This window comes from Marmota flaviventris, chromosome 11, assembly GCF_047511675.1.
Source record: "Marmota flaviventris isolate mMarFla1 chromosome 11, mMarFla1.hap1, whole genome shotgun sequence".
Taxonomy (NCBI): Eukaryota; Metazoa; Chordata; class Mammalia; order Rodentia; family Sciuridae; genus Marmota; species Marmota flaviventris.
In genome coordinates, this window is record NC_092508.1 from 45,086,734 (window position 1) to 45,107,992 (window position 21,259).

General features: G+C 34.1%; 1 protein-coding gene across 1 annotated transcript in view; it reads left to right on the forward strand.

Moving 5' to 3' along the window:
- Col5a2 (collagen type V alpha 2 chain) overlaps positions 1-21,259 on the forward strand; it is a 135,192-nt gene that overhangs the window by 69,892 nt on the left and 44,041 nt on the right. The window contains exons 4-12 of the mRNA XM_071618996.1: positions 2,744-2,776; positions 3,734-3,766; positions 6,272-6,325; positions 11,724-11,834; positions 13,126-13,203; positions 16,576-16,620; positions 17,587-17,640; positions 18,034-18,087; positions 19,052-19,105. Coding sequence (XP_071475097.1) covers positions 2,744-2,776; positions 3,734-3,766; positions 6,272-6,325; positions 11,724-11,834; positions 13,126-13,203; positions 16,576-16,620; positions 17,587-17,640; positions 18,034-18,087; positions 19,052-19,105 — 516 coding nt within the window. The remainder of the gene's footprint in view (positions 1-2,743; positions 2,777-3,733; positions 3,767-6,271; positions 6,326-11,723; positions 11,835-13,125; positions 13,204-16,575; positions 16,621-17,586; positions 17,641-18,033; positions 18,088-19,051; positions 19,106-21,259) is intronic.

Genomic DNA, 21,259 nt, shown 5'->3' on the forward strand with positions numbered 1-21,259 from the left:
TTGTCTGGGGCATAGGCCAGACAACTTGGCACTTTTTAGTTCAGAGAGAAATACCATAAAAGTATATTACAAGTAAAGTAAATACAATTAAGTTATACTTATTTGAATATTTATCATAGAAGAGAGAATACCTATACTTACTCTATTTTATATATGAAAGCTAGAATAAATTGAAACTTAAAAGATTGACATGGGATTTAAGCAAACTAAATAGATAGATGAAAGATAGATGGAAAGATAAATGACACGTAGATAGATTGATCTATGAAATAGCAAAAAGAAAATAATAACAAAGTAAGAACTGCCTGTAATTACTAACTGTTTGGTTAGAAATTACCCAACTTACTGAGAGACATCTGGTAGGCTATGTCATCCACACCCTTCTCTAAAAGCAGTGTGGGACAGCTGGGTGAAGGATATGCTCAAAGTAGCTGTCATTCACCGTACTCACAATATGTGCCACTATTTGGCTTGCCTGATTCCATTTATCAGGTGTGATCAGAAACAGCAAAGCTGAGCAATGCTATAAAAATTCAGTGTGTTCTTGGTTTATATCCATATTGATTTTTTACTTATGATTCTTATTCACTCATTCAAGTTAATCCCAATTACCGAGCCTTTTAAAATGTCTTTTTATGAGGCAAATAATACAGATGAAGTAACAGTGGGAAGAAAAACACCGTTTCTGCCTCTGTGGTGAAGACATCCTATGACAATTATGAAATATATCTCCATGTTATTAGTTGATCAGTAAATATAATTCTCATCTGAAATCTGAGTAAACTTTTTGTTTCTCAGTGAATCTGAAAATTAAATTCTGTAAAACTTTAGACAAATCCTCATTTCAAATAAAATAATGTATTCAAAACCCATATTAATAAAAACAGTGAAAATTAATATTTATATCTTGTGGCTTATATCCAAAACAAGAAGTTCATGCAATCATTGGGAAGTTTATTATCAAAAATTGGTAATTGAGAACTTAATGTTATTATGGAACAATGGAATGCTTATGTAATATATCAAAAAGCCTACTGTTTACTTAAAACATGTATCAGAAAATTTCATAACCTAAATACAAAGCAAGAGTAAAATCTGTAATTTGCTTTTGGGTTTCTTAGAATGGAAATTTTACCACTATCTTCTCAGGCTATTCCACTTCTCTCACTTTGGTGAAATCATTTTTCTCCCCCTCTTTGTAGTTGTTTTTCTAGACTTGTTCTAGAAGGAACATTTTTTTTTTCAAAATTGTTCTCATGAAGTTCTTCATTCAGTGAATACAAATTATATGTACCCTTTCTAAGCAAACCAAAATGATTCATCATTTCAAATAAATCTCTTGCTATATATATGGAATGCCAGGATGTTAACAGTCGTTATCTCCTGGGTATTGAGGAGGATAGTTTTTACTATATATTTTCTCTACTTTCAAAAATTCCCTTTTATGAACACATATAAATTTTAATTAGACAAAAGAATAACATGTGAAAGGAAGAAATTAAACACACTAGAGCTCATTCACTACATTTTGGATGTGTAATTGTTTAATTCATATGCATGCACTCTCCCCAATTGTTCGATGAAAGAAATTATTTCATAGAGAACTTCTATGTGCCAGACTGAAAATTTAGAATAAACTAAGACAAAATACTGGCCTTCAGGAGAATAAAATCTCTTTTTTTGTGGGGAGTGGGTTATGGGAGATTGAACTCATGGGCACTCGACCATTGAGCCACATCCTCAGTCCTATTGTGTATTTTATTTAGAGACAGGGTCTCACTGAGTTGCTTAGTACCTTGCTTTTGCTGAGGATGACTTTGAACTTGTGATCCTCCTGCCTCAGTCTCCTGAGCCCCTGGGATTATAGGTGTGCTTCACTGTGCCCAGCTATAAAATCTCTTTGAAGACAACTCCTGAAATAAATAATATGACTTAATATGTGATAAAATTGAATATAAAAGTATAACTCATCCAATATTATTCGACCTGTGTGTCTGATATCATGCAATGTGTGTACAAATTTTGAAATTCTGAAGTTCTAGGAATCAAAAGAAATTCCATCTCTGTTATTTTTGCTACCTTTGTTCTGAGAGCAAATAAACTGACTTGACTTTATGTAGTTCAAGTTATGATAGTCCCATATTATTTTTATTTTCTTATTTGATTGATGTTTTCATAACTGCACTTTTGCACTTTTATTTTTATCAAGTTAGTACACTTTTTCTCTTGTTATTTTTAATATTTTTCCATGAGTTCTACAAAAGGAAAGCAAGTGGCTCAGGAGTAGCATCTCACAAGTTACTGGAAACCATACATATGTTATACACTAAGAGAGTGAAATTCAAGTATACAAACATTTCTGTATTTTCCTGTGAATCTTTAATTTTTGAGTAGTTTGTTCAATGGTCCTTTTTTTTTTTTTTAACATTTTTCATCACAGTTATTTCTTGCTCTCTTTGATTCTTTGGATTTGATCCTGGTAAAAACTGAAGGGAACCAACTTTATATCTTTCAAACATGTTGTATTAATTTTTTTTCATGTCCTTCAGATGAGTAGTAATTATTTTCATGAATAATGTCTGACTAAATATCCAAAATATAGATTGTTCATTTTCTTTTCTCTTGTCATGTTTTACATTTCTTAGAAATCCAGAATGTTCGTATGGCTTATTCTGATATTACATACTCATACCCAATAAGACATTATAGTGTACTGACTGAAATTTTTCTCCCCACTTCTTAGGGTCAAAAAGGAGAACCAGGATTAGTGCCTGTTGTAAGTATACGTATATACATTGTTTTCAAATATAACTATAATATAGTTGTATATAATTTATTCCTCTCAAAAAGGAAATTGTTTTATAACTAAACTTTTAGTATTACACAAGCAAGCCCAAAGAGATGAATTAATGCAATATTTAATGATCTGTATTTACCTTTTATAATTCTATGACAAAAGGTACAAAAATATAGTTTTGTACAATTCAGTATATTGCATGAAGATAGATATACATTGATAGTTAATATTAGTATTACTATAATAGTTTAATATTATTATTACTGTAGTTCCACACTTTGGGAAATATGTGATGTTTTGATCCTGATTGAAATCACATTTTATGCAATAATTCTTACCATTTCTTTACTTATTGATGATCAAAACATATATTATCAAGTAGGATAAAAGTTCTTTAATCACCATTCTTACTAATTTTAAAGGTGTTATAATATGTCAGGACATGAAATTATACACATTGATTTATTTGGCAGTGTTTGCATTTTTGCTTTTCTTTTAGATCTGATAATTCTTCACAAAGATTGCCTAAAAATAATCATTTAAATCGTTTTTGCACTTATGTGTATTTACTGTTTTTGGTTCTGAATGTTCTACAAATGTTTGTTAAAGATGCATTTAAGGAAACTTAAGTGTTGAGAAGGTAAGTAATCATTTAAAATCAGACCAGGTGGTAAGGAGTTGTGTCAGGATTTGAATGCAGCAAATGGGTCTGGCACTGGAACTCTTAATCACTATAGCAGTACTACCTCCCTATATTGGAATTTAAATGAGATAATATCTCAACTGATAAAGCTAGGAGGAAATGGCATCAATTGATAGCATCAAGTTGTTTAAATAGAATTCATGGTGCTTTTGCCCTGTTTTAGTTATTCCTGTGACTATTGACTTTTCTGAATCTTGGTATAAAATTTATAGATTTTCTTGTTTATTGTTTAGGTAACAGGCATACGAGGTCGTCCTGGGCCTGCAGTAAGTAGTTTCCTTCTGTATTTATGATACTATTGTGCTTTCCAAGATACTGAAAATCTTTATCAACATTCAAATTATTTTTCAAAGGTAAATATGACAGATCTTGTTATACTCATCACCTCAAACAGTATTTTTAGTAATCATTAAGCTTCTGTGTCCCACAAGCTCTCATCATATATAGAAGGAATCAAGCTACAAATAATCATCATCTTTTGATGTAACAATGACAATATCCTGGTGAACAACAGTACTATTAAATGTCTTTACCGTGCAGATGCTCATCAATGTACAAGGGATTATGTCTCAATGAATGCATAATGCATATGTAGAAAATATCATAAATTGAAAATGCACTTAATACATTGGCCTACTGAACACCTCAGCTTGGTGCAGTTTGCTGTGGGATGCTGAGAGCCACGGCTGAGTCTGTATGGCCCCTGGCATTTTGCCAACAGTATTGATTGACAGGCGAGGCATTACTATCCGCCTCTGCCGCAACTTTTGAGTTCTCGCACTATTTTGGAGTTCTCGTGGGGATTTCCGGGGATTCCCCGAGAGTTCCCATTGGTTGGGGAAGTGCAGGAGGAGGGATTTCTGGGAGAGATATTTCCGGCTGGGGGTTCCTGGACAAGCCTCGTGGCGTTCAGGACGATTCCCCGGGAGCTGTGTGAAGTGTTTTCCTACAGTTTAAAAATAAAGTTTGTTCCTGCTTCAGTGGCTAGTGATTTGTGCCCAGCCAGACTGCGGCAGTGGGATATATGATGCTCCTCTTGTGATCATGTTGCTGACTGTTGCTGTCCGGGATCATCAGAGGGTATCATACCATATAGCACCAGCCCAAGAAAAGATCAAAAGTATCTTTTCATCAAGATACTGGAAATCTTTACAGATATAATATCCACGTGTAAAAAAATGATATTTGGTTTCTTGAAATGATTTGCCTTGAGCCATCTTCAAGTTTAGGCATTCCTTCTCAGTGAGGAATGATACATAGGATATAACTTAATTACAAAATTGTTGAAGTTGATGTCTTCTCATGTGTTAGTGTTGCTTATCGGTTATGCGAAAGACAAAACAATCTACTATTACATTATTAATTTTAGATTGACTTTGTTCATCAAAACCAGATGATACATGTCTATTGTTGAACCATGATCAGAGTGGACTACTTTTACCTACTTAAATCATATATTAATATTGCTGCAGAATTTGACTAATTATATATCAAAGTAACATTTTTATTTTGCATTCAAGACTATTTCCGTTTAGAGTTAACCAGGTGGATAACAACCCCCCACATATATTTTAAGTAAAATATTAGTACAACTTTAACATACCCTCTGTAATTCTTCAAAAGCTTTTGCTTCTAGACATACTGTTAAATTGGGCATGGTGGCATGCACTTATAATTTTGGATACTTTGTAGGCTGAGGCAGGAGGATAGATGGTTCAATGTAGGCATTTGGAACCAGGCTGGGCATCATAGCAAGACCCTGTCTCTCTCACAAAAAAATAAAAATACAAATTAAAAATTTTAAAATTTTATATATATATATATATATATATATATATATATATATATATAGACACGTATATATATTATATGTATATATGTGCCTATATATACACATATGTATATATATGTGTGTGTGTATACACATATATATGTGTGTGTACATATAAATATATATGAAAACAAGAACAAACAATGCCATTTGGTGAACTGGGTAAATGTGGAATCTAATCTTCATAAATCTATTAAAATTATCCTTCAAAGAGAAATAAAAACCCTTGGCAATTTCATTTCCCTGAAACAAAAACAATCAACCAAAAAAAAAAAACCACCTGTTTTAAGATATCAGTACAATAAGACCACTTTTGAAATACAATAGTCATTTATTATTTTAAGAGAGAGATGACAGCAATTTTGATATGGAAAATTAGAAGTAGGTCTTAAATAAACAATGGAAATGATATATTTAAAGTTAAGTGAAAGCATGATGTCAATGTATATAAAATAGTAGCAGGCTAACTGGCTGTTCTTTGTTTTGCTTTCTTCAGCAACTTGAACAGTGATGGACAATTTTGAGTATAATATACCATTTTGGATTTATAAACTCACCTAGATAATTGATAATTTTTCTAAATCTGAACTGTAACTTTCTGTGCCCAGAATTTAATGGCAAAAGCTTTACCTGGTAGATGATAGCAAAAATGAATTTTAAAAATTTGTAATTACCAATCAAGCTAATGTATTTAGCTTATTGAGCTCCCTGATGCTATAATATGGTATTAATTCTTTAAAGACCTTCAACTTCACAGCTAAGATAAACAGTCTTTCTATGTATACAGAATTTCTATAGGTACATGGCTTTGTTCGCCAGTCTTCAACCACCCTGAGTTAAAAATGTGAGGTTTCCATTTTCCAATCTCATTTAAAAAGTCTTTAAAACAAATACATTCAAAGATAAATGTTTACATACCTAATCATCATTTCTGTTTCAGGGACCTCCAGGATCCCAAGGTCCAAGAGGAGAGCGAGGCCCCAAAGGAAGACCTGTAAGTTGACAAGGAGCTTCCTTTTCGTAAAGTGTTCTAAGCAGGCCCCTATATGCCATGATCCGTGAGGATGGCAAGGGCACTGTTCTTCTGCTACATACATTAAAAATTGCAAAAAGCTCAGGTCATGAAGTGATTGCGTAGCTCTCTTAATTCAGAAGAAATTATTATGTATTAATTACTTTTTGTCTTATTAATTAATCCGAATGATATTTTTATGTCCTTTGTGATATCAAATTAAAATAAATAAAATTTAAGGAAACATCGTTAAACATATCATGTTGTTTTCAGAAGTTGTCAGTCATGAACAAACAATGCTAATAACTTACTGTCAAGATAAAACATCCAAATTCTGTGATCTATAGCTGCTGTAAGAATAATGAAACTGGACAGAGGAGGAGAATTAGGAAAGAATAAAATGCACCTTCAAGTGGTTGCACATTGCTTCCCAGGTAGCACTTTGCATTTTTAATTGAGTAGCTGCTACAGGAATATCAAGGAATAATTTTAAAAATCAACAGTTCTATTACCAGAAAATGGGGATACCTTTTAAATTAAAATAATTACTTCTATACCAGTGAGATAAAACATGAGAGTATTTTATATTATTAATTTTTTTCTCTCATTAGCAATCTGTACAGAATATTTATTATTCTAAGTCTTAGGAGTACAATTCTTTCTCTTTCTTATATGTTACCCCAAATATATAATGTCTTTCACAAATTGAATAACTGGATTAATTTATGTATTGCTGTTATTATCCCACATTTCCATCAGAAAAAAGTAGGTTGCTTAATTTTCTCTCTGATGGTCTCTACTAGAACTTAAATCTCAATGTGTTTCTATTCATTTAAATATGTATTTACCTGTATCTAAATGGGAGGAAATAAGCAAGGAAGCAACAGACAACTTTGAATATATGAATAAGGACAAAATTTGTATCATGTCTCTGGGCACTTTTGCTGCTGGCTTCATATTGTTACTGTTTTATGGTTCTACATGTGTCCAAGTGCAGGTGGAAGTTGCTCTGAGAACAGTGGTCATACTTCCAAAATTCCTTGTTAGTATCCAATGGGTCTACCCCTAAACCTTCTTGTTTTTCTTCTCTTCCCTCCTTAGTATATGATGTAGTTCATTTCTTTTCTTAATTAGGCCTGAGACAGTCAATGCTAATTGGGTATGAGTGTGTGTGTGTGTGTGTTTGTGTGTGTGTGCGCACGCACGTGTGTGTTGTGTATGAGTTTGTGAGTGGGAAAAGAGTGGAAAGTAGTTATTTAGGAGAAAGCAAGATAATCTTGACAGATACTCAAGCAGGGCACTTCTTCCTCTTTTAATTCTAGCAGGTAGTGTTTTGATGGCAAGGGTTTAATCATTGGTTGTCTTTAAAACTTAAAAAAAAAATTGTTTGTGACTTTTGCTGATATCCCCAGTATAAATACTCTTACTACTCTGATTTCCAGCTACCAGAATATCGCAAAATACCCATAGGCAGAGTGTTTTGCTTCAGTTTTTAAATCTTCTAGGAACTGATTAACTGGACTGAAGTTATCACTGTGACAAAATAGAGTGGTATTAGCATCATAATACCCCAAATTTTTAAAATAGTATTGGGGATACAGCAGGACTCTTCTACTGAGCTACATTCCCAGCCCCTTAATTGCTAATGAGGTTGTTGGGGGAAAAGGTACACTTTTACATTGTCAGTGGGAATGCAAATTAGTATAACCACTTTGGAAAGCAGTAAAGTGATTCCTTAAAGGACTAGGAATGGATCCACCATATGACCCAACTATTCCACTCCTTGGTATTTATCTGAAAGATCTAAAATCAGCATATTATAGCAATACCTGCACTGTTTATAGCAGTGCAAGTCACAATAGCCAAATTATAGAACCAGCCTAAGCACCCATCAACAGATGAATGGATAAGCAAAAGTATAGTATGTATACAGTATGGAGTAATTTTACTCAGTCATAAAAGAATGGAATGTCATTTGTGGGAAAGTGGATGGAACTGGAGAACACCACTCAGACTCAGAAAATCATGGGTTGAATGTTTGCTCCCACATGCAAAAGCTAGAGAGAAAAAGAGGGGAAAAAAGAAGAAAACCTCATGAAAATCGAGGGGAGACTAATAGAGTTAAGGAAGGGGATGTAGACGGAAGGAGGAGGGGAGGGTGTGGGGAAGCACTGGAGACTGACATCTACCAAATTATGTTAGGTCTATGTATGCCTATTCTATGATGAACCATATAATTATAATGCGCTAAGTATGGCAATCACAATAACAGAAGAGAGATCAATTGAGTTGAGCAAGTGAATAGGGGGAGGGAGGAATAGAGAGAAAAGGAAGGTACTAGGTAATGAGAGAAATCAAACTATGTGCACATACAAATATGACACAATGAATTCCACTATTGTTTATAGTTATAATGCACCAATAAACAAGAATAGTTAGTTAAAAGGAAAAAAAAAGAATCATGAATTCCATTTTTCTCCTCCTACTTCCATTATCATCAAACAGTTTTGAAGGCTTAAGATGTGCAGCACAGTTTCTCAACCTCAACACTATTTATATTTTGGGCCAGGTAACTCCTTATTCATTGCAGGATATTTTGCAGCTTTACCCACTGGATACCAGTAGCAACCCCCAAATCCCATCAAAATGTAACAATAAAAAGTCTCTTGATGTTGCCAAATTCAGGCAAAATTGCTCTGGGTTGAGAACTACTGGTATAGAGACACTCAGATGAAGCCTTTAGCACTAACCAACCATCATCATGAGTGTCTCTCATCACAAGCCCTTAGTTTTAAGTATACTGTCTAAGTCAGTTCACAGTGAAAAACTAGTAACAAACCTATCAGGAGATACTTAACCTCATAGGTATCAGTTTCCTCATCTGTAAAATGGGAAATGTACTAACTGCCAGATCAACATTCTCGTGTGTGTGTGTGTGTGTGTGTGTGTGTGTGTGTGTGTGTGAGAGAGAGAGAGAGAGAGAGAGAGAGAGAGAGAGAGAGAGAGAGAGAATGTGTGAGCATGCACATGCATATGTCTGTGTGTGGCACTATTATCCAGCAGCAAATAAAATCGATGATTCTGGGTCATTAGTATTTTTTTCTCCTTGTGAACGTTTAAAGGCCGCCACCTAGTGGCCATCTACAAGTATTTTTATTGCAGATTGCAGCCAGAGATATTAGTCTCTTGGGGGATGGGAGAAAATTATAATTAGAACATTTACCTTCATAAAAGAATTATGTAATTCAGTTCATTCTAAAATATAAAATGTGTTTTAATAGATTCACAACTTGTGATTTATTTGCAATATTTATCAGAACAATGCTCAATATTTTTTTTTTCTTATTCTTACATGCAATCTTTTTTATGTTCACTTTGTTGTTTTTTTTTTTTTTTTTAAGAGAGAGTGAGAGAGGGAGAGAGAGAATTTTAATATTTCTTTTTTAGTATTTGGCGGACACAACATCTTTGTTTGTATGTGGTGCTGAGGATCAAACCCAGGCCGCACGCATGCCAGGCGAGCGCGCTACTGCTTGAGCCACATCCCCAGCCCTTCTTTATGTTCACTTTGGATAAATTTCACCATTAGGTTTTTATTAGCTTTTATCTCAGTTTGTATACAAATAATACATGTATACAATTTAAAGTGAATTCCATGAAGGACGGATGGGCCATCAATGAAAATGTGGGTTGTTTTCAGATGAGATTTTCAGTATCAATCATTAAAAATTAGAGAAATGCACAGCTTTTTTTGAGTACTAATATTACCCAAATTTCTGAATAGTCACATGGACACTAAATGTAATTTTACATTTTGCCTTTGGAAATGTCACTGGGAACAGAGATTATGTTTTAGGTCACTTTTTGTATATTTTAATAGCTTTTTATCATTTAGCAAGTAAATATTGCAAAAGCACAGTAATAGTCTTCCACACCAGGCTCTAGGAGTATGTCACACTCAAGAGTTGAGGATGCACATTCAAGAGTTTCCATATCCATATTGTGAAGGAGTCCTAGATAGCAATCAAAATCAGCCTCTATTATGTGTAAAGAAAAAAATGAAGTGCATTATCAGCAGCTTAGGAGTCAGAAGGATTTTATTTGTAAAGTATTAGAATAATTTTCCAAGAAATTATTTCTTAAAACGTAAAATTTTCAGACTATTTTTCAACTTCTACTTGAAAACATAAATTTGTTTGTTTATCTTACTATTCCAAGAAATAAACATGTGTATATGAATACTTGGACACATTAAAATAGCTTAAACTACTTTATGAGTAGCTATTACACCATCCTCCCCCAAGTCATCATATGGGAACTGCCTTGGCCACCATCTCAGCTTGTCCTGCACTGCCTCTGACTGCATTATCACCTCATATGTGAACTGCTCCCTGTGGGCCAGTAGCTACTCTCAGTTAAGTATGAGAAGCTTCTTTTCCTATTAAATTCTAACTTGCTTTCCATATTTTTCTCAACCCCTGCTTTTAATGATAAAAAGCACACTGTCATAACTTCTTTGCTCCTTCTTTTCCTTTTAAAGCTTGTTAAGACTCTTAAGATGACAAACCAGAAAATACTTAACAAGACTGCTGAGACTGCTGAGGTTAGGGGTGGAGCTTTTTCAGAGCTGAGGACGTGGCTGTTCCCCAAGCTGCCTTCAGAATGTGGGCTAGAAGGGTGGAATTTGGCAGCTTGAAATCATTGCTCACTTCTCTGAGGCCTGGACTTGACCCAATCATGGTGTCTTTGCCTCTGTTTTCTCATTGGTCTAGTCTACCTCTCGCAGTAGGAAGGAAAATAAAATATGCCAGAATGGAAATGCTAAAGAAAAATGACATATGAAAATGTATTTCACATGTATCGAGTGTCTACTATACACTGGAAACTATGTAAAGCATTAAACAATTAGATGGAAAAACCCACAAACTCCAATGAAGGGGCCCTTACATTTTTGAAGGGTGGAGTAGTAAAGAAGTCTAGCAGACACATACATACTTAACTGTAATCTAAGAAGAATGAATTTAGGAATTGGTGATTAAATAACCTTGAGCAATGAAACTCAACCAGATAAAAAAAAACTCATTCTAGAATACTGTTGAACTGAAAGCAATTTTATGATTATTCCAAGAAGACTGATTACTTGGGGTTTAACACATCAAGTAAAATTCTTACCCAAACGATGTCCCAGTGGATGAAACTCTGACTAGTACTGAATTCAACAGTGTTAACATAGATGATGAAATTACTCTAAATGGCTAGGTTGCCATTCGTTAAAAAAAAAAAAATTGACATAATTGCCATCAAGGCATTTGTGGCTTTAACTTTATACTAAGTAAATATATGGCAGTGGGTTTTAATGTCCACTGGTTTGTGTTTCCAGGGTCCTCGTGGTCCTCAGGGAATTGATGGAGAGCCAGGTGTTCCTGGTCAACCTGGTGCTCCGGGACCCCCTGGACATCCATCTCACCCAGGACCTGATGGCATGAGCAGGGTGAGTCAATGTCACATTTGGATAATATATTAAATTACTAATTTATCATTATGATTTTAGATTGTGTCAGTTCAGATATTGATGATGGACCATGACAGCTATTAATTGAATATAGCATTGCTCTGAACAACATGAAATTGGGAAACTCAAAGTAGCATCTTTTAAAGTGTTGCTTCAGATTATTTTACTCAATGTAAGTTCTGGACTCTGTGAACTTTGTTGTTTCCACTGATTCTAAAGGACCACTAGCATTGTTTCCCCTATGAACTAAAGGCGGGTTCTATCTTTATCCTCTTGCTATTCTCTAGGTTAGAAGGCTGACAAAATTTGCCCCATATCCTCCACCAAGAGAGGAGACCCATCTATGATGACTTATATAAGGCTGTTGAGTTAATATTAAAAATTGTTGCCTCATTGTTTCTCAAATTTTAGTTTTTTGCCTGAAGTAAAATAAAATGTGTGTCTCTGCCTTTGAATTCTCTGAGGCCAGCATAGTGAATGAGCAGTAGACTGCACAGCGTAACAAGAGAACATATGGAGTCTGAAAACCATTTTTATTTTTTAACAATTCATACATCTGCTCTCAACTGATTGTAGAAGGGATTGCCAATTTTTTTAAACAGTACATGCAACTTTTTCCCACTAAATCTTGGAATTAATATAACTGCTAGAATATAGAGGAACAATTTTGGTCAATTTGATTGCCAGAGCTTTTTAAAATGTGAAAGACAATAGGTAAAACTGTTCCTAGTTTTTGGAATATTCTGAGGTTCACTAAAAGTATTATATATTTTTTCAAACACAAATGCAATTAAAAGTTTACTTTCTATGAACAAATAAAGTAGAATGCCATCTGCATAAAATAGTCTAAAGTGGATTCTGGCATCTTTAGGACAAATGTTTTCAAGTCCTCTTTTATTATTTGTTTGGGTATTTGGCATTCTCTAACCCACAGGAAGAAATCAGATAAAGAGGTTTAAACCTGAAATTAATTAGACTAAGTACTAACCAGCATGATCCATGATTTGTCAGGTAAGGAACGTGTGTCCTGACGTATGTGAGAGTTGCTCTGAAGCAACGCACCTATGAAATGATCTGGAGAAGAATGACAATGAAAGCACATACAGTAGAAAACAGCCTGAACCTTTTTCCATGCTGTAAAGTCAAAGTTTAAAATGATTCTTAGAAGTGTCATTCTGTAAGAATTATAGAGAGTACCTTTCTCAATTTAAAAAGAATGTCGATGTATATGTTTTACTGTGGAAATAATTTCAACACGTTGTTTTTATAGCCTTTTTCAGCTCAGATGGCAGGGTTGGATGAAAAATCTGGACTTGGGAGTCAAGTAGGATTGATGCCTGGCTCTGTGGTAAGCATACATTTTACTGATTGTCAAAGTACTTGCAGAAAAAATAAAAACAGAGGCTTGAGTTAACTACTCAAGAAGTGGTATGGGTCTTCTGAAACACATCCATCCATCCATCCATCCATCTTTCCATTTAATTATTTATCAAAGGCTACTAAATATCAGCTAAAAGCCCAGTGGTGTTCCATTCATAAACATGCAAAGCACTTGGGAAATTAATGAAGAACTGTCTGTACACTTCAACTCATGCGTGAAGAAAACAAACAGATTTTAAGACATATAACTACCACTCTCACACAACAAAATAGTTCCTTTATCATTTAAACAAAAAAAAAAAACTGTTTTATGATGTTGTTAGAAACATGGATTTGGCACAATTTTGAAATCAGAGATATTTTGCCATTCCCATTTCTTTTATTTCCTACTTTTTTTGATATTTTTTTTTTCTGGGTTGCTCTAATAATCTATGGTTCCCCAGCTGGGCTTTCTCATTATCTCTATTATCTTTGGAATTTGTCAACTGCACAAAGGATTCCCTTGTTTTCTGGGCAAGTACTTTAACACAGATATTTGAAGGAATGGAATGTCATTGAATGGAGTTAACACTTTTCAAACCAAATGTCCCGTACTTTTTTGATCACAACATAATTCAGACTGGTGGAATTTCAGGCAATAAGAAGTGTAAAGTGTAAAGTCAGACCTCACAGATAATCACACTGCTAGGGCCAGCATTATAGATACTTTACATGTTACTTGTATGTTTTTTAAATTGCTAGTATATATGGTGGCATTCAATGGTTATTTAGGTTTTTTTTTTCTGCTTCTATTGGTGTATGCTAATTATATAGAATGTTGCCTTTGATGGCAGTTTATTTATTTATTTATAGATACATAAAAAAATATAATTTGATTAATTTCACTCCCTAAACTCTCCAACATTTTCCCCCTTCTCCGTCCCTCTGATTCCCTTCCTCTACCCTAATAGTGTCCCTCTACTTTTGTGCATTTTCTTTTCATTTCTAATGTTTTCCCCCTCTAGTTTACACATATAAGAGAAAACATATGATACTTTTCTGAGTCTGACTCAAAATCATAGACTCCAGTTTCACCCATTTTTTTGCAAGTGACATAATTTTGTTCTTCTCTGTGGTTGATTAGAATTCCATTGTGTAGATACACCACATTTTCTTTGTCCATTCATCTGTTGGTGGACACCTAGTTGGTTCCATAATCTGGCTATTGTGAATTGTGTTGCTGCTACTAAACATGGAAATATTTGTATCTAAATTACGCTGGTTAATGTTTTGGGATCATACTGACAAATGGTAGAGCTAGGTCATACAATAGGTCTACTTTTTGCTTTTTGGGGAGCCTTTCTACAGATTTCCGTAGTGGCTGAACTGATTTACATTCCCACCAACGTGGTACAAGACTTGCCTTTCCCTTCTGCATCCTTACCAGCATTTATTGTTCTTTGTATTCTTGGTGATTTTTTTTCCATTTTGCCATTCTAACTGAAGTGAGATGAAATTTCAATGTAGTTTTAATTTGCATTCTGCTGGTGGCTAAAGATGTTGAACATTTTTTTTCATATAATTGTTGGCCATTTTTCTTTTTTCTTTTGAGAAGTGTCTGTTCAGTTCATTTGTCCATTTAGTGATTGGGTTATTTGTTTTCTTGATGTTGACCTTTTGAGTATTTTTAATATATATTCTGTGAGAAGATGAGCTAACAAAGGTTTGCTCCCATTCTGTAGTTGCTTCTTCATTCTGTAATTGTTTCCTTTGTTGTACAGGTTTTTAAACTTCCTGCTGTCCCATTTATTAATTCTTTCTCTTATTTCCTAAGTTATATGGGCCTTCCTATTTGGGAAGTCTTTGCCTGAGCCTGTATGTTGAAGTGTTCCCCCCTTTTTTTCTTCTAACAGTTTTAAAGTTTCAGGTTTTATAGTTAGGTCTTTGATTCATTTGGAGCTGACTTTTGTACAGTGTGAAAGAAATCTAGTTCCATTATTCTACTTTTGGATATCCAGATTTTTCAGCATCACTTGTTAAAGAGGTTCTCTTTTTTAGAACATGTTATTGGCACCTTTTTGAAGAATGACTATAGCTGTGTTCCTCTGTCTTCTATTCTGTTCCATTGGCCTATGTGTCTTTTTATGCCAGTACCATGCTGTTTTTATTTCTAAGGCTCTGTGGTATACTTTGATGTGAAATATTGTGATGCCTCTATATTTGTTCTTTTTGCTCAGGATTGCTTTGGCTGTCCCAATCATTTGTTCTTTCATGTGCATTTTAAGATTGTTTTTATTTGTTCTGTGAAGAATCTACTCGTAACTTATAGAGATTGCTTTGAACTTGTAGATCACTTTTGGCAATACAGTCATTTTAACATTAAATCTGTCTATCAGTGAACATGGAGCCATTTCTTTGTGTCTTTTTACCATCTTCTGGTGTTCTTTTCAATTTCTTTTTTCAGCATTTTGTGATTTTCCTTGTAGAGGTTTTTACCTCTTTGGTTAGATATATTCTTAAATATTTTAATTTTTTGTAGCTATTGTGAATGGAATTATCTTCCTCATTTCTTTTCCCAATATGTATGAATTTTTATCTTTGGAAGTTTAAATTACATATGTGTTTATTTTTTAAAGGGGCTTTTATTTTATTACTAGCTAAAATGTTTGATCAATGCAAAGTGAAATTTCAGTTTTTTGGCCACAAGAACAAATTTGATTTTAGTTGAATCAATTTGACTTTATAAAGTCTGGCATTTTAAAAATTGTATAGTCTTATACAGTTTTAAATTTTCTTAAATTGTACTTTCCTTTCCTTTGCTGTGCCTCAATGTAATAATTTTATTTTAAATGAGAGAAACCTATACTGATCCTTTCAATGTATGTTGTGAAGGAAAGAAATAATCCAGAAATCTCAGTTCCCTGAAAAATTTTAAACTGATATTGAAAATAATGTTATCAATATTGTTGACCTGATAAACTTTTATTTGACTTGTTCATTTACATCATAAGAATTATTTTCTGTGAAGTTGAAGGACTAAACAGGCAGTTTGAAAACTGCCTGCTAAGCTTTTTCTCTTCAGATGTTCTGGTTTATACATTCTTGTCCTGAAGACACTGGGTGCAGGCATAATGCTTATTTCTCTTTATGACACTGAGGGTGTATATGAAATCATCCCAAGTGTTGTTCAAGCTTTAATCTCCCTGAATTTGTCTGCCTTCCAGATGAGGGCAGATAGATAATGTCATCATTCCCCTGTCAAAGATTCACTTTTCCAGATTCTAAAAGCCAAGCCAACATTTAAAAAATATTAATCATTATGAATAATACTATACAACTTTTCTTCTCATTTGTTTTTAAGGGTCCTGTTGGCCCAAGGGGACCTCAAGGTTTACAAGGACAGCAAGTAAGTCTTTTTCTAATTAAATTGTATACTACAGTAAAGAAATATGTGAAAGCAAGCTCTATGTGAGATGACTATTTTGGGCAGGCCTTTACATTGCATAATTATAATGATCACTTTGGGATCTACCAAATAATTTTCACTCACTTAAAATATATGCAGTAGTTTTTCAAAGTTTCTTCATTGTACTAAATTTTTATCATCTGATTTCTTTATGTGACTCCCCTCAAATACCAGAAATTGTGTGTCTTTGCCCCTGAGATAACAAATCATTTTCTCAGTTTGTGATGAAAATTTTCATAATTGATTATGTACCATCTCAAGTCTGTGAAAACAGATTATATCATGGCATTACCATGTGATATTATTATAAATAAAAGTCAGGGTGATCATTCTATAGAATATTTAAAACGAACATAGTACTATGTGTTTTCTTTCTATGCCTAGCAAATAGCAGTAAAACTGTGATGTAGAGCTATTTTATTTGTTGTAATGATTTAACAAGAATTAGGAAGTGTTTTCTTTTCTTTTATTTTTTGGGGAGCATGGGATTGAACCTAGAGGTGGGCTATCACTGAACTATATCCCCAGTCTGCTTTACTTTTTATTTTGAGACAAGGTTGGACTAAGTTGCCTGACTGGCCTTGAACGCATGTGACACTGTACCCATCAGGAAAAGATTTCTGAAAAGAAAGAAAGGAAAAATCTTTAGCTCAGTCTAGGTTAGCTGATCCTATGCTCGCACTGTTCAAGGTCATTAACCTGCATTAATGATCTAAACAGCCTAATGGAGTAGGTTCTATTGCTATTCTCATTTTGCAAATTAGGAAATTGAGTTATAGATAGATAAGTGACTTGCCCAAAAGAGTATGAAAATGAAAAGTGCCAGCCATCTGAACAGCCACATAGAGATTTGGTGTTCTATTTTCCTTTGGTTTGTATTTAATCATTTTTTCCTCTCAATTTTAGGGTGGTGTAGGACCAACAGGACCTCCTGGTGAACCTGGTGAACCTGGACCAATGGTAAATGTCAAGTAAGCCTGTATACTCAGTTACATGCTGGTTCACCCTGATAATGATGTAGTTATTTATTTTTCCAGGTCCTCTCTAAAGTAGTAAAAAATGAAAATTTAGTTTGAGAGAACTTTATCATGGACTGTAGATAAACCATATGTTTCTTATGGTGGAGTATTTAAATTCAAAGGGATATGTATAGTAGACAGTTACCGAGATATGTGTATTTGTGCAATAAACCTTTGAGCACATGATCTGAAGGATACAAGATAAAAGCTAAAATTGTAATAAAACTATTTTCTCTGATATATTTTTATTGTTTCAACAAATTTTAGATTATATTATTGGCAGGAAGGGGTAAATATTCTTTTTTTCCTCCTTTCTGTTTTGCTTTGTCATTAGGGTCCTATTGGTGCTCGGGGACCAGAAGGCCCTCCTGGCAAGCCTGGTGAAGATGTAAGCTTTTGTTTTTCATTTTGCTTTAAAGTTCTAAAGAGACTAAGAAGGAGCTAGCATGTTAACAAGAGTGCTCTGCAATAATTAATTTTATTTTCCCAATAGTTTTATCCTCCATTATATTCAATCTAACTTGAGAACTCAGAATAAACTTTTACAAAAATGTAAAAGAGTTCTTTAAGTTTGATAGTATAATATTATTAGGTACTGTCTGTCTCCTATATTGCTCAGGATTTCCATTTAGATTTGTCTATGAGATATTATGAAGTCTTAATTAAGTGAAATTTTCAAATTATGTTAATAGTAGAGTGCCAATATGGCTCCTAAAAGCTTAAAAAGTAATTTCTTGAATTGGAATTTTAATTAAAGGCAATTTAACTATAAATTGTAACATTAATAGTATGTGATCAATGAAGATCGTGCAACAACAAATTTGATTTGCAAGATTCTTTTCTTAGTTGTAATAAAGATGAGGATAAGATTAGGGCAGGCCATTAATTTCTATTTGACACAAAATTAAGTAAGTATAGTATTTTCTCTTTGTGAACTGTGACATCCATTTAAGCAGATTACCTTGAATTTGGCCACAAAGAAAACATCTCTGGTAATTCCTTTTTGTCACAATGAAAGAAATGGTTAATAGTATTTGAAGAAGCAATGCTTTAATTCGGTGAGGTATGGTCATGCATGTAGTAACTGATGTTCATAAAATTGTGAGTTAGAACAGACTATGATAATTCATCTTCATTTCTTCTGTAAATTAATGAAAGTTCTACAAAATCAATTGTAGAATGACTTGCTATCAGAAATAGAGCCTAGATTTCCTTTTTTTTTCCCTGCTGAGAGCATGAACTTTCTAAAGAAGACTTTTTATCTGCAATTTAATTTGTCATCTAGTCTCAGAGAACATTTTAATCCCTTTACAACTCCCCCATATCTTGCTTTTTTTTTTTCATCCATAAAGGGTGAACCTGGTAGAAATGGAAATACTGGTGAAGTGGGATTTACAGGATCACCGGTAAGTTCACACTTATCAATATAGAGACATACAGATAAACTTGAAAACATAAGGAACATTGGCTTGCAATTCATTGTATGCATATGCATTAGACCCTAAGTAAATGCAGACAATCTAGCAATGTTCTTTTCTGTCTAAATGTAAAATGTCATAGGACATTTAGCCAGAATTACAACTAATTCCAATCCCCAGCTTTGCATGGGAGCCATATGAATAACTCTCCTGGAGCCAGAAAATTATGTCATAACCTCACATGGATACTCTCCAAACTGAATATCAAATTTTCAGAAAAAGAGAACTTTTTTTTCCCCCCCAGAGGAATCTGGCTTGACCTAATTACAGTTATGATACTTGAATCCTGTTTATCTTTTAAAATCTTTTCATTTTATATTAGCCCATATGTCTAAAAGAATAGCCTGAAAAAGTTTAGTGACTGTTTTTTTTTTTTTTTTTTTTAATTGGCTAGGGCAATAAATCATGGACAGGATATTTCCTTGGCTGCTCCCCAAATCCTAATGTTGGCTGAAATTCTTGATTAATATTCTGGACCCTGAAATCTCATGACAAGTTGATATACAATTGCCAGACCTCCTAACAAAGTTCTTTTCTTGTCCCTTGACTCATCTAAGTGGCCAGTCCATGACAATTCACTCCACCAGATTTCAGGACATGGGCTACTAGAACATTATCTGAACCCACTTGTCTGTCCTCCCTCATATTGCTTTGCTAGCTCCTCCTGAGCTACACAGGAAAGAGGAAAATCACAGAATGATAAGAAAGCAAAAATCCTCCTTGAACATCCTTCTTGTGGGTTTTCCCCACCCAACATCCCCTAAACAGATCCTGTCAGCTATATACTATCTTTTCTATAATTTGCTAATGTTTCTATCACTCAGTGCAACTAACAGTGCTGCATTACTCTGTTACTGTTTATTTTCTTGATGAAGTTTAATGCTATGATTTTATTTAAAAAAATGCTGATCTTTAACAGAAATTTACAGGACTCTAAGGATTATTTCGTTTCAAATATGCAATCAATCCCCCACCTCCCTGTTGTTTTTCCTTTGCCCCTCCATCTGCCCAGGAAGTAAATGCAGACAAAGGCATGAGATTTAGTCATTAGCACAGATGTCCTTTTCCGCTATCCCAGGCTTGACCCTCCTGTGGCCTGCTGCACTCTTGCACACACTCACAGCATGGACCCTCTGTGAGGAAGAAAGGTACCCTGCCAGCACACCACAGATGCACTCTGCAAGCTCAGTGCAACAACGTGTGACTGGCTGTGATGACAGGCCTGCGTCAGCAGAATGAGAATTCTTTATGAGAATTTACTACATCTGGTCCACTTTCTTGTTATATTTGGGATATGTAATCACATGAGGATTTTCCTCAGACCATAAAAATTGAAGTGAACTAATTGTTTGAAATAACATTGCTCAGTAATTCTCTTCTGGGCTCAAATGGCTGCGCACTGAGTTGCTTGTTCCCCATGGAAGGGAGGCAAATCTTGGTAAAAGGGAGGATTCTAATAAAAAAAAAAAAAACTTAAAGGGAGTTCTTGATGTGAAAGAATTCCTAAGCAGGGTTGTGTAAACAGAAGAATTAGTGAGACTTCATTTGTTCAGAGAGCATGATTTGATGCACCCTTACTGTGATATCCTCCAAATACTAAAGAAATATTTTCACTGAAAGATGTCACAGAGGAATTATTGCTTTGATCTTATCATGTGAATTTCATTTATTGAGTTGCTTATTTATTCACTTAATAATAGTGAACGAAGGAAGCCTATGGTGTAAAGAGCTGAAGGATTTACTACATGTGGAAAACTGTGCTAAAACGAGAAATTCCTTAGGAAAGGTTTAGGTAAAGTGCTATGAGAATTTGAAATATTAAACCACTTCTCCAGTTGTTTATTCAATGATTATCCCAACTAACCAGGCATGAGGCTGGAATATGAAGATTAATAATAATAATAATAGAAAATTAAAACTAATCTCATCAATTAATGCAATCAAGATGCAAATGTGCTGATGGCAGTGGTAATGGCAAGTCAATGCAAAACCAAATTAATGTAGACAATAAGAACAAGTTGAAAAGTCTCTGGGTCATTATCAATTTTAAGAGAGAATGAGGAAAATGTTTTAAGCATCATT